A 13749-nucleotide genomic window follows, 5' to 3' on the forward strand; every position below is an offset into this window, starting at 1 on the left:
TCTGAGTTTAGAAACTGAACACTGAGTCACATGCAATGCGGCGAGAATGCAGCCAAAGTCTGATGTGATGTCATGCACAGAGCCTTTTTAGACTTGCAACTGCATAGCTCTATAGATGGCAATGTCCGTGGGTCTGTTTGTTGTCCTGTGTTGGTCCATCTGACTTAACAATCCTGACAACTTTGTGTTACAGTAAAATGTTGACATTCATTGTCCCCAGGGGGTAAATCCCAATGACTAATGCTGATCCTCACACTTTTTATTTAATGCCGACTTGAGCTTATCAGTTGTTATTTAAAGTCAACTGTCTTGACAGTCGCCGGATGACCATTAAGGTTTCTAACATCAAACATGAGCAGTATTGGCTATTTGCATTTTCTGTTGGCAGTGGTGGGGGGGGCAATAATGCAGATACAGAGGAAAATAGAGGCATTCCAGCATATTGAGGAATAAGTGCCACAGGGTAAGTGTACACATACTTTAACATAGTGTAATTCCATCCATTCTACATTTCGAGAACCAAGAACCAAATTCAAAATCTCAGCCATTGAAGTCTTGCTGCACTGGAGGATCGGTTCTTCTGTCAACCTCACTACTGGTTCACTTACACTTCTGCATTCTGCCCTGTACGACACATTGTGCTCTGGGGTTATCGCATTTCATGCTAACAATGTAGAGATGGGTGGACAGGTATGCATGCGTGTCACGTCATCGCTGTTCTTCCTGTCAGTGCATGTACACTGGTAAAGTAGTAAAGTGAAGTAAAATAAGTGAGAACTGCCAATGAGTGCTGTGCTGGCAATTTCATCAGAGTGGAACAAATTAGCTCCGATCATTTCTCCTGTTGAACGTCCTGTATCATTACTCACACAACGCTTCCTTCCACCATTTAAATGGTAATCCATCAAGTCCTTATTTGCATAATCAACATACAGACAAAAACATTGCTTCTAAAGTATGTCTTCCACCGTGCACAGGCAGGAAAACCTGTTGATACTGGATTCCAACCAACTTGATGTAACCTGGGGTTTAGCAGGATTGTGAGCTTTGTTCTTAAGGACTTGAATGTAACTACTCCACCTCTGCTGCTTGACCTTTAGTCCCACTCACGCATGAGACTTAGGTGTCACAGTCTCAAAGCATTGAAACACACCACAGAGGCTCTCTCGTGCAGTACCACCCAAAATGTATTTTAAGTCCCCCTCCACTGGGGAATCAGCTCGAACTCCTTCCATCCTCCACTTGTTTTAGAGGTGTACGTGCACGTTACAAGAAAATGTGTTTTTTAATATGTATCTGCCGAAGCAGAAAAGTATCTCTGGGCCCAACTTAAATCCTCATGCAGACAGGATTAACATGAGTGGAGTAATCCTTGGTAATTCAACTCCTTGTTCAAGACTACACTTTAACAGGATGCACTCTGATCATGGACTGACCCAGAAGTGAAATCCAAAAACCTCTTGAAGTAGAGTTAGATACTGTATTAGGTGAATCTCAATTATGGGGTTCACGATATATCAGCATTTACGATAACAAGATAATTTTAATGAAAATTATAATAAATTATTATCTTATATAAATTCAATTTCTTTCCATTGTGGCACAAATATCAGGTGCACATCCAAGCACGGGTCACCAAGTAGCCGAATGAGAAAAAGCAAACGAGAAATTTTTGCTACACTGATTTTATTTGTATTTTATTTTTTTCAAACTGTATATAAATTTTAAGATTATTCTGTGTGACCATGATCTATGTGAAGTTTTTACTATTGTCAATTTCATGACTTATTATTATAGTATATTTTCTTATTGATGCCTTAATATTTTGCAGTTTTTTTTGCTGTAAGGTGTCCTTAATGCACCAATAAATAAAATGCATTATTAATTGACAAGTAGTGAAAATCTGATGTGTTCCTGCTGTGAACTGAGTCATAAATCGATCTCCATCTTGGAGTAATGACTTAGTCACTTTAAACCTCCGTTGATGTCATTGAGTGTGACTATCGCTTCCTGAGGTTTAATTATCTGTGATGTCTGACGTAAATGAACGTCAGGTTATCCACGTTGAAATCACAAGATTAATAAAACGCCTGAGAAATTCATTTGGAAAAAACTGGTTTTAAAGTTTTGTTTTCAGTCAAAGTAATCCAGTGATAGTTGTCTGTAAATCCGTGGCTACATGACAAACGGGGACTGTCTATAGCTAACTCAGCATTAGTTCAATGCTGCTCATTGGTCAAAATGCAAACAAACACGTAGGTTATAAAAAGGGCCTCTTTGTGGACTGTTTGTTTACGTCGACAAATATTTCATAAAACGTATAACATGTTGTAACACTGTGTCAGATGAGCTGCCGTATTTCACGCTGTATTGATGCAACATGGTATGATCCATCCATGTGACATGGCAGTGAGTAAATGAGTCTTTCAACAGCCGAGTCAAGGGTTAGGATTTTTGTCTTCGTGAGTAAAGATTAGTCTCATGTTAGGGTTGGAGGTGAATCAAACACGGACAAGTAGCGACTGGGTTTGTGCCGCTGAGACGCCAGGCGGCAGATTTCACCCTCAGGCCGTTCAAACATCTGTCAGCTCTCATATCAAAGACGCATCAGTCCACTGAGATGTCACCCATGGGCGTCTCTTTCTATAAGGAGAGATTGAACATGGCCGCCCCAAGTATTTGAGCTGCGATCATGCAGCGTGTGGTTTCAGCCGGATTGTCTGAGGCACACCGGAGCTGTGTCCTTTCATTCCAGCGAGGCATTAAAAGCATCAATCCACGGTGACCTTCCTGCGCTCCCTGTCTGTATCCACTAAACACTGTGCTACTTTAAACACGGCCTGTGTGTCATTACCCCGGAGTGATCATCAAGAAAGAAACTCTGCAGTCCTTTGACAAAAAGCAGTTTTTTCCGCCATTTTCCTGACGCCGACGTGGCAAAAATAAACTGTCCATGGCATTTCAGAACAAATTATACAACAGGGTTTTTTTGAGAAGATTAACAAGAAGCCACTCAGTTGGTGTTAATCTCTGCTCTCATTTTGAAAATAGATTTGACTTTGGTTGTGGTTTCATGGTTATAGGTGGGGAACATTAATCGTCGTAATGGGAAAAAAAGACCTGAGATCTTAATCTGATATAACTACTGACTGCAGTGTAACGCAATCGCAAATTAGATAAGGAGGGCTCTTCCACCAGATGTAATGAAAGTGATTGCAAATGCTGCTTTAGACAACTAGCTGACGTTCAGACTGACTAACAAGAGAATGGGAATAATGGAAATAAATATGACATTGATCAGGGGTGGAAACTAATTTAGTGCTTTTTCCACCTTTACGCTACTATTTCTACAAAGATCTATCTAAAAGTTGTTGGATTAAAAAGAAAATTAACGAGTTTTGATGATGTGCAATGCATCTTAAAAGATAAAGCAGCGATTACCAAACTTTTTTTAGGGTTGAAAAGAAAAAAATAGTTACTTGTTTTCTGCAAGCTCTAAATATCCCCAAAGTTTTTCCAGACCGGGGCAAAACTTTAATTTAAACCTGTGTTAAGGAACAGAGTGATTTTTTTCCCATTGCAGCAAACGCATCAATAACTTTGCAGCATCTCTTAATGTGTTCATTGGCAGCCTGGTAAGAATTAGAGGCACTTCAGTGGAAGCATTGACTGTACATAAAGATGGACGGGATGACTGCTCCTTGACAGTGAAGCCAAAGTGTCTCGATCGCCGCCTGGTGGCTGGCTGCAGTATAGGTTGTAAATCCATTCTCCTCCATGTTAACAGATGGGACATATGGGCCAAACTAGAACATCATAGCAAACGTCAAACCTGTTTTTCTCAAAGATGCAACATGTGATTTGAGCTATTTCTTATCACGGTGACGCTCAAGTGTCAATGTAGGTGCGCATTTTATCGATACTTTAAATCTCAGTTTGCTTTTCTGAAAATGACGTAAACAAATAGCTATGTTTTGATCTGCGTTACATTTTCATAATCAATTCCTCAGAGGCATATGAGTAAATGAAAGATAAATACATGCTTGAATGGGAATCCGTCCCGGTCGACTCTATCAGCGGCCATCTATATAAGGATAAGGGTGGTATCAGGAGGTCATCGAGTCTACTTTTTAATGTGGAAACACGAGAGTGGAAAAACAGGCTGGGAGGGAGACTCAGAAATGCAGAGGAGGATGTAAAGAGGGAGAGAGAGGGGGGAAAATGGGGGACATAAAGATCCAGACAGTGGATGTGAGGGAGATAAAGAAAATCGTTGAGACAGAGAGGCAGATTACCGGGTCAGAACGGACAGAGGGAGGAAGGCTGAACCGTCATATGACTGAGCTGCTGGGAAGCTCCAGCCTCACCTTGAAACCACATGATCTCTATCTGCCTCTCAGGGAAATGTGGGGAAGACAATAAAACAGACGGGAAGAGAAAGTTCTGCACGGTTTGGACGACGGTTGGATTTCAGTTAAGATTTAGAACTGTTTACATCACGGTGAGAGTCGAGGTTACAGGTTAAATGGATGAGTTTGTGTAATGACTATCCTGACGCGTGTGTGTGTGTGTGCTTGAGTGTGCACTGTGCCGTTGACAGAGCGGAGAGAGATGCCTGTGTCGTATCCAGAATCCTTACAGCGTGTTTTGCTCGAACCAGCCATAAGAATGTGCGCCGTATAAACACTCGGCTAAATGTGTAAACCATCTCGGAGCAGGCGGGGATGTGGAGCCGCGGCCGTATGGAACGAGAGGTGCATCTCGCTCCAGCCGGCAGAGCGAGTACGGAGGAAGAAAAAAAAGAATCACTACTTTTTTCTAAACACATGCTAACGTCTTTTCCATCTCATCCTCCATTGCCACAGCTTCACTCGTCTGGAGAGCATCGTAGAAACATTTCAGATGCTTGACCCCGGAAGTCAGACAAACACCACCTTTTGACTCAGACTTGTTAGGAAAGTACTTGAGCCACTTGACTTAAATCACAAAAACCCTCTAACGGTTTGAAAGGCCGAAACAATCTACGAGTGACATCAAGTGCTTTTAGAGGTGTAGAGCGATGGCTGGGATGTCCAGAGGCTCCTGGTGGTGCCCCTGAAGGTGACATGGTGCTGAAGGCAAGATATTTACGCCTATAGAACAAGAAACATGTGGACCCGACAAACGCCCTGTCCACACTAATGCAGATATCTTTCCTCTGTGTTTAAAGTCACTGAAATCTAGATATTTACAAACGCCTTCCAAAGTGCCCATTTTCAAAAACTCTGGTTTCTGCTTACCCATGTGTCAATTTGGAAAAACCTACAGGTCATGATTACTTTACACATGCCCACTAACGCTTTGTGTAACGAGGATGCGACACAAGCAGCCACCATGTCGGCTTGGTTCGGTTTGAATCGTGGATGTGGACACCTACTGGCCCAGCATGTTTGTTTGAGCCTTTGTAGAAATGTTTTCTTGTGATTTTGTGCTTCCTGTCTTTCCCGTGTTTAAAGACTCTCTGCTGTGTCGTTGCTGCACACTGCCTGGACATCTCCACCTCTCTGCACTCCTTCCTGGCTGAGGAAAGATGACAATTATTCCCTCAGGGAAAATTTCAAATGTGCGGCGTGGAAGGGAAAACTTCCATGCTACAGCCATCTTCAAACTAAGTGTGAATCTGTTGTCTTGTGCAGTCTGAAATTAGTCAAAGTCCCAGCAGATCTAAAACATAGAATCCTGCACCTTCATTAACCGGCAGGAGAAGATGTCACGTGTTGTCAAGTCGATCTATAACAACTCATGCACATTTAAGAGGATGAATCACATTCCTAATGTACAAGTCCAGATTCTTCCCACTACTGCATCTAGGTAAAATAATTTCATAACTGATCTCAGAACAGCAGAAGCTGAGTGAAGGATAGCTTGAAGAGCACATTTGTCCATCGCGAGCTGTAACTGCCCATCAGAGATCGCAGGATTACCCACAATGCACAAAAGTGTGAGAAATGCTGCCCTGCCAGTCTTTGTCGAAGAGGACACAGCCATGCCCACAAAAATATAAATTATTATTACAGTCAGACTAGCTTCCAGAGACGATAGCCAGCCGCGCCCACGAGAGGGCAGTAAACAAAAGATGCATGCAAAGGGATAAAAATCAAATCCTTTATGGGATGGGGTGCTGATCTTAGATGCATCTGAGGAGCATTGTTCTAATTGATGTCCACTTTAGCTTTAACTGCTCAAGCACTACTTGTCGGCACCAACAAATGTTAACTTGCATTTCTTTGGTCAATTTTCTGGAAGCTTCGTTTAAAATGTCCGCAACTGAGACGAAAACGTGCACATTGATAATATTAGTAGTAACGTCAGTGCTTTTCCCACTTTTCCAAGTCAAAAGGTCTGCGTTGACAAAGGCTGATTATACAGAATAGCTGTGATCCAGAAATGTCACAATACAAGGGCTGTACTCAGTCTCTTCTATTTCCCTTTTTGTTATCACAATAAATATTTGCCTGTAGCTGTTTGACCTGATGATTCTTTTAGGGTCTGGGATTAAGGATTTTCATAAAGACTCAAATGCAGCAGCGACAAAGTCAGAAGATAAAAGTGTCCATGAAATTCCACCTGGATTAGCAACCAAATTATATGATCCCTGAGCCACAGGTGGAATTGTTAACAAACAATTCAACTAGTCCGGGAACTTTAAGTTTCTTGTGGTTTGAGTCCTGAGTCCTGACAAGTGAGCCCATTCATGCAGGGCCAGAGAAACCAGTTAGGAGGCCCTGGGCTGATATCTGCAAGTAGGCCCCAATACTGACCTCCCTCCTACACCAGCACCCTCCCTCCTTTTGTTGCACCCTGTGAGTACAATATAAACTTAACTAATAGGGCTAAATATCCCAACATTTCAAATCGCCTGTTTTAAAAGAAAGATTTTGAGCAGACAAAACACGTTCAGGCTAATTCTGCAGGTTTCCCTGAGAAACAGCTCCTCATATATCAACTCCTATTTTCTCTTGTGAGATAAAAACACGTCATGCTTTCATTGAAGCATGTGTAGCTACTTGTGGAAATGTGGGGAAGCACTGGCAGAGGTGAAGAAATGTGAAACATCCGGTGTTGAGTGAACGGATCACCACAGCAAATTGCTGTAATAATACAGTTTATACAGCATGAAGGGGGGAATTAAATCAAGTCATTTGAACAGTTTTCTTTATTTAAACCTCTTACTAGGAAGCGAAGTTAAGTAAGCGCACATTCCCATAATCCACACTTGACATGTACTTTTAAAGGTTCAGTGTGTAGAATTTAGTGACATCTAGTGGTGAAGTTGCTTGATGCAGCTGAATACCCCGTCACCTCACCCTCCCCTAGTCATTAAAAATCAAAAGGTGTTTAAAACATGGCAGCCTCCGTAGAGAGGACCCAATCCCCATGTAAATATTAACTATTTAAAAACAAAGGGCTCCTTCGAGTGTAAAGAAAACCACAATTCCTTCAATTTAGATGAAACACAATAGTGAAAACATCACTAGGATATTTACTATTCGCTTTCTGCCAGTAGATTCCCTTGAAAGAAATCTTACACACTGAACCTTTAAGCGTTTACATCTGTGAGCTTCAAAACACTACTGCAGAGGAGTATTGGGCAACAGTGAGAACTATGTCGGTAAATTGCCACAGGGAGTGAAAGTTAATCACATGACTTATGAGACACATGTTCTTCTTCCCCGGTTCAATGGTATTATTTTGTGTTCAAGCTTCAGTCTTGATCTTTGACTGTATTTTGGCTTCCCTCCCTGCTCACCACAACGTTGTTATTTACTCGAAAGTAATTTCATGACACGCCTCAGTTTGTCCAGGGATTTAAACCAGCAAACTCAGGTTCAGGCTGCTTCCCGAGGCTTGACGCTATAAGCCGAATGTTGTGTATCCCTATCAGCAGGTGCCTTTGGACAGATCCTGCAGCCGGGATGAAAAGAGGGTGGAGCGAACCAGGTAGACTGAAGCAGATTGAGAGGGGAGGGCGAAAAGACACAAAAAGGCTGGAATGTAGGGCCAAAAAAGGAATAACACTAACGCTCCATAGTAACACTAGTGGTTTGTTAAACCACCTGGGAGCCATTGCGTGCCTTTTTATCCGTATCTTCTTTATGTTCTTTCCATGAGGCCACCCCCTAATCTGTTCACACCCCTTACTCCTTCTTTTTCTCTTTTCTCCTGCAGTAAAACACAAATTGAGCCTTGTTAAACTGAATCGTTGCAGCTGTACTGCACCCAGAGCTCCAACATGCGCGCAACAACCCAGCTGTAGTAGTGGGCTTCTCTCTCAGGCCGCCTGGGAGGCCATTTTTGATTCCAGCGCGCATAACGCGGAGTAACAATTGGAACTGGCCCCTCGCCTCCTTCGCTGCGTCCTGCTGTGTGCCGGCATGTCAGGAGTAGCCCTTCCTCAGATCCGCAGCTGCAACAGCTGCTTCAGCGGCCTCTGCACACGCACATAGGCACACACGCACGCACGCGCGGACAGCAGCAACAGGAAATGCATCCAGCGAAGGCTCAAGACGCCCACTGATGCGCGCTATTACGCAAAGCCACCCAGGCCACATGTCATGTCAGACATACCCGGCTGCCCCGCAGCTCCGGCAAAGGGCCATTACGCAGAGCAATGTATCCATGTTATTTCATCAGACTGTGACTGGACACGCGCAGGGGCACACTAGCAGGGAGCAGGAGTAGTTTTGGGGTCGTTGGACTCTTTGGCTCAATCCCCATCACCAGTTCCCGACATTTGAAGTCTGGGGTTCGAGTGGGTGAGTCTCCTATTAGTGAAGAAAGTCCATATATACATTTTACTCCAACTTTCACCGTTTTTAATATCTGAGTTCACTGGCACATGAAACATTTAGTCAACACCCACTATCCTACAAACATCATACATTATTTAGATGCTTTCATCAAAAAGGGATCCCTCTGAGTCCGCAGAAGACTTCTAAAGAGGACCTCCTCGCGCAAAGACGCAGTCTCCAACTCGTGCGCACTGTTTATTCTATACGCATATACGTAAACAAACGCGCATACGTTGCAAGGAGCGCGTAAGGAGGAAATAAAGTTCGCCTATGAGTTGGCAGTCGTCTCTGACATGTCCTCTAACAGCGAGTCGAGGCAAAAATCTGCGCGTCGGGAAATCCAAAACACACGAGCCTGTGTCACATCTGAGCGGGGTTCCCGTGCGCATCGAGCCAGTTCCGCTCCCTGTAATATCCACAAACACGCGTCTCTAAGAGGAGCGGGTGCAACTGAAAACAGCAGGAGACTGTAATGTTTGTGTGCATTAGCAAGCAGTGAAAAGACCATCCCGCCTGTCTACCTGTTCGCGTGCACGCACACACACAGGAAGAGACGGGTGGAAGTAAGAGGATGTCCTCTCTGCTTCTCTGTGGCGCTTCGCGTCTCATAATTGTTAAACTTGCCAAAAGTCAAGCAGAGCGGGGGGTGAATAAGTTCCTGAACCCACCGACCATGTTACACATAAATCAATGATTTAATCCACTACACTTAAAGCCTGTTTATACACAACTGAGGTGCGTAAATTCACTTTCCCGAAACTTTTCCTGCAAGCTGCAACTCCAGTTACTCCAAACGTATTGCTCTCATATAATCAGATGCACTTTGTGTACAACTCTACGACTTTTTGTCAGTGCAAAACCTAGTCAAGGGTCAATCGCTTTCTATCTGGTGCCATGAGTCCCCAAAAGAACAGTTTCTCAACGAGGGGGGAAAAATAGTGTTAAACGAAGCAAATAAGAACAAGTAAAGCAGTTCCTACCGTAATAAAGGTAACCATAGCCGCGGCGGGTTAGTATCCAACAGAGTCGACATGAAGGTGATTAATTTTTCTGTCAGAATGGCGAAAACTTCCCACTTTCTGAGCGCTGCCGCCTGGTCTGTGCGCCACACTGGTTCTGTGTGGAAAAAAGGATCAGCGTGTGCGTAATGCTCTCCCCCCCTCCTCCTCCTCCTCCCCTCTCTCTCTCTCTCTTTCTGTCACTCTCTCCCGCCCTCTCTCTCTCTCTCTCTCTCGCTCTCTCTCTGGACACCATAATCTACGCCGCTCTTTCTATTACAGGACAGATGGCTCTTGGCGCATGTCGCCGCAAAGACCTTCATGCATGCTGCCACTCTCTGTCAGCGCAACACGCCTGCTGACATGAATTAGGACACCGAATTAGGAGCGTGCTTGTGTGTGTGCATGTGTGTGTTTGTGTGATTAATGAAGCCTGCAAGTTAAGTTCCCCAAGACTGAAAGTTTATATCAAGTATAGGGGTCTGTTGGCTCAAGAACCGACAACATTCACTCTAATAGGTGTTCACTTAAACTACTCGTGCATGTGCACATCTCCTACAAACATTATCAGTTCAGTTTTATCATTGCAAAATGCAAAATTGAAGTGTACCTCAGCTGTCTGTAAAGACAACAGGAACACCAACACTTGTAATTGATTATCCATGTGGTTTTCTACAGTGTTTTCCGGGGATAATGTCGGTGGGCCAGTGGTTGTTTTTTTCCATGGGGGGCATGTGATGAGAGCCTGAGGAGTCAGCGAAGGCCACATCGTGACCAAAAACGCAAGCAGCAAGTGGCTGTCGTTTCCAAATGTTCCTGTATCTGCCCATCCAGACCAACACCTCCTGTGAGTTTTGAAAAATGTGGCAAAGCAGCGTTTCCAATTTTCTCCCTTTTAGTGGCTCTAAAACTTGAGAGTACTGTCTGACCAGGATTATCCTTACTCTAAAAGTGGGAAATCACTTTTTTGTTGGTACATGAGGACTAATCAGTTGGTTCCTCCTCCCACATCCTCAGGCAGCCACAGGTCTTATCGGGGGCTCTATGAAAAATCTGTAATGTTTCTGACTGGGAGCTGATTATTTCATCATGGACATAAAGTAAAAAATCCAACAAAGTGCGTGTCTTGACACAACAGTTCGCACTCCGACCAGTACACAAAGCTGGTTTATTTAATCACGGCCGTAGTCTTTAGCCGAGGCTCAACCATAGAGATGGCAGATAAGAAAACACAAATTTTGTATTAATCGGTTTGGAAGCAGACGACAAAGCCCTATTTTGATATTAAGGTGGGAGGAGTGTGTTCTGCATATCATCCCTACCAAATGACTTAGCTGATCGGTAAACACTCATGACTCGCTTTGGAAGTAAAATAAAAATAAAAACGTTTAATTGTTTTGTTGTTGGATTTGGTGATCGCTGCTGTAAGCCATCTGACTGCTATTGATACATATCAGGACCCTGTTTGCTCAACTTCACTGTGCTGCTGTGAACTCAGATGATTCTCCTCAAGACCCCGATGATGGCATCAGATTTGGCCAATCCCTGCACATCTTGATGCTCTCTCTACTGTGTGTGTGTCCGCACACATGGTTTAGGTATGTTTGTTTATTCAGCTTATGCGTGCATATGGACACACTCTTGTTCTGTTTCTGCGTCTGAGCTGATTTCTCAACCCGACACATCAAACCAGATTTGGCAGCACTCCACACATCTGGTCTCGCCTATCCATCTCATGTCAGCCTCCACAGCACATCTGGGAAGATATGGATGCTTTGGCCAGTGTACACAGGCGAGACCCGGCCCGGACAGGTGGGTGGGCCAGATTAAACTACAGTTTAATTTAGTCTAGTTTGGTTTAGTTTGCTTATTCTGGCTCGGGTTGCATAGGTAGCTGGCTGAGTAGGGTTTCCCATAAGTCCCTCTCCGCAGCCACACTTTCCAGCTGTACCTCTGCAATGCAGTTGCATTCCCAGGTCAGATGGGAAATGCATTCCCAGTTGGGTGTGCCTGGTAAATCTCCATTTGAAAGTGACCGAGAGGTGTCTTGACTAGATGCTCAAACCACTCAAACCGTCTCCTTCCAATGTGAAGGAGAAGCGGTTCTGCCCCTCACCCTCCTGATGTCCAATCCGGAGGGTGAGGGGCGCTTGTGCATCACAGAATGTCTTGCTTTTCATTTTAGCAAAAAATAAAAAGCCGTGAAGCATTTGTGCTGACTCTGAAGATGACTGGTTCCATGATGTATAGTCCTGGCATTTAGTGCATTGAGTGCATAAGACACATTATAAACCTTTAGCCGCAGCTCCATTGCACGCCTGTGAGGGGGCGATTTACTCTCGCTTCCTGTGGAGCAGCAAATTCCCTGCCTGGCTTTGGGTGGCGTTTAACTTCGGTGCCTAAAGGTTCAACCCAGCCGCCCGACGGGGTCAAATTGAGTCTTAAGTTGAAATCACCACCATGTTGTTCACCCTCTGACAGACGCTTTATCTGAAAGGCCTAACCAGGGCAACAAGTCTCATTTTCAAAATGTTGGAGACTTTTGGATGTCTTCATTTTGTTTGTATCATGAGGTCACACACATGAATACATGTTATGCACACTCACAGGCTTAAAGTGGTGGAGGCACAATCACATTCCTGCCGATGCACCGGAGCGAAACTTCCTGTGATATGGAACATCTGAGAAAAGCAGGTGTAAAAGCTGCAGCCCGGTTTTATTGGACATATTTGGAGAGTGAGAAAGACGAAACAGTAAATGAGTGATTGAGAGGAAGAAATACAAATCAAACAATGCATCATAAAATAATTTACAGGAGCTCTCGACTCAGCAACCCAAGAGCGCGGCAAAGCTCCAATCTGTTCTCACTTGACTTTACTGGTCGGCCGGCCTCCTGCTTATTGCTCCTGATTTACAGCAGCTCGAGCTCCTCCAGTCCAGTGTGACATGCTGCCAGGAAAAACACTTTTCCTTCACAGCTGGACTTGTTGCGTGCTACATAAAAACTCCACTAAATTATCAAATTTTGGTCAAGAGAACTCCGAGGTCTAGAAATTGGTTTTGGACCAGACCTTGACACTCACACTGACATATCGTTGTCAACTGGTTTGCTGCAGCCAGTATAAGCATACGTTCCGTTGACACTTCAACCACAGCCACAACAAAAAGTCATTGTAACCTGAAGACTTCTAAAGCAGTTACTCTGAAACTCAGGTACGTGACACAAATGGATAGTTCACAGAAGCGGGACATTTAGGCCCAAAACATGGTGTAAATCAAATCATGCAAATCCATAATGTGAGAGAGGAGGCGGAGTCAGCTGGTGAACCCGGTGTGTGATCACCTGGTTGAAGATTTTATTACCACGTGTAGTTCTCTTAAACGTTGCTTTGACAGCTAGCATGGCAAGAGTGTCTCGAGCATGAAGCTGTGGTTGTTGTTGTTGTGAAAATTACGTTGTTAATCATACCCGCTGAGTCCATTGATAAAGTTCAATTAGGTTTTAATGATCATACCCTCGAGGCCGCATAACACAATTCACCAGGTTTGTCATCACATTTCTGTTTCTGTCACTCTGACACACAGACAAAAAATGACACATTTGAATGATGATACACAAGTGGTGTGACTGATTTCCTGTAAGGATGACGCAGCTCAGAGAAATGAGGTCTCGTAAACATGAGAGGAACTTGTGTAAAAGTCGGGGACAGTGAGTGGATTCTTTCACATTGAAAATGGGACAGCAACCTTGCGTCCACATGATGCAACCGCTTTTTAAAAGCAGCCTCCAAAGGAGCACAGTTCAGTATATTCCATTAATAAAGAAAATTGTACACAATGTTTGCATTGTAACAAAGTGAGGAATATAGTGTGGTCTGTTTTTATTATTTTCACCTCAATGACTCAGCGTTTAGTCACAC

General features: G+C 43.9%; 1 protein-coding gene across 1 annotated transcript in view; it reads right to left on the reverse strand.

Moving 5' to 3' along the window:
- Window positions 1–9953, reverse strand: part of ntf3 (neurotrophin 3) — a 32915-nt gene extending 22962 nt beyond the window's left edge. The window contains exon 1 of the mRNA XM_053414995.1: window positions 9812–9953. Within this exon, the coding sequence (XP_053270970.1) occupies window positions 9812–9829 (18 nt within the window). The 5' untranslated portion in view covers window positions 9830–9953. The remainder of the gene's footprint in view (window positions 1–9811) is intronic.
- Window positions 9954–13749: the final 3796 nt, after the last annotated feature.

The sequence above is a fragment of the Pleuronectes platessa genome, chromosome 22 (assembly GCF_947347685.1).
Source record: "Pleuronectes platessa chromosome 22, fPlePla1.1, whole genome shotgun sequence".
NCBI classification, from domain to species: Eukaryota; Metazoa; Chordata; class Actinopteri; order Pleuronectiformes; family Pleuronectidae; genus Pleuronectes; species Pleuronectes platessa.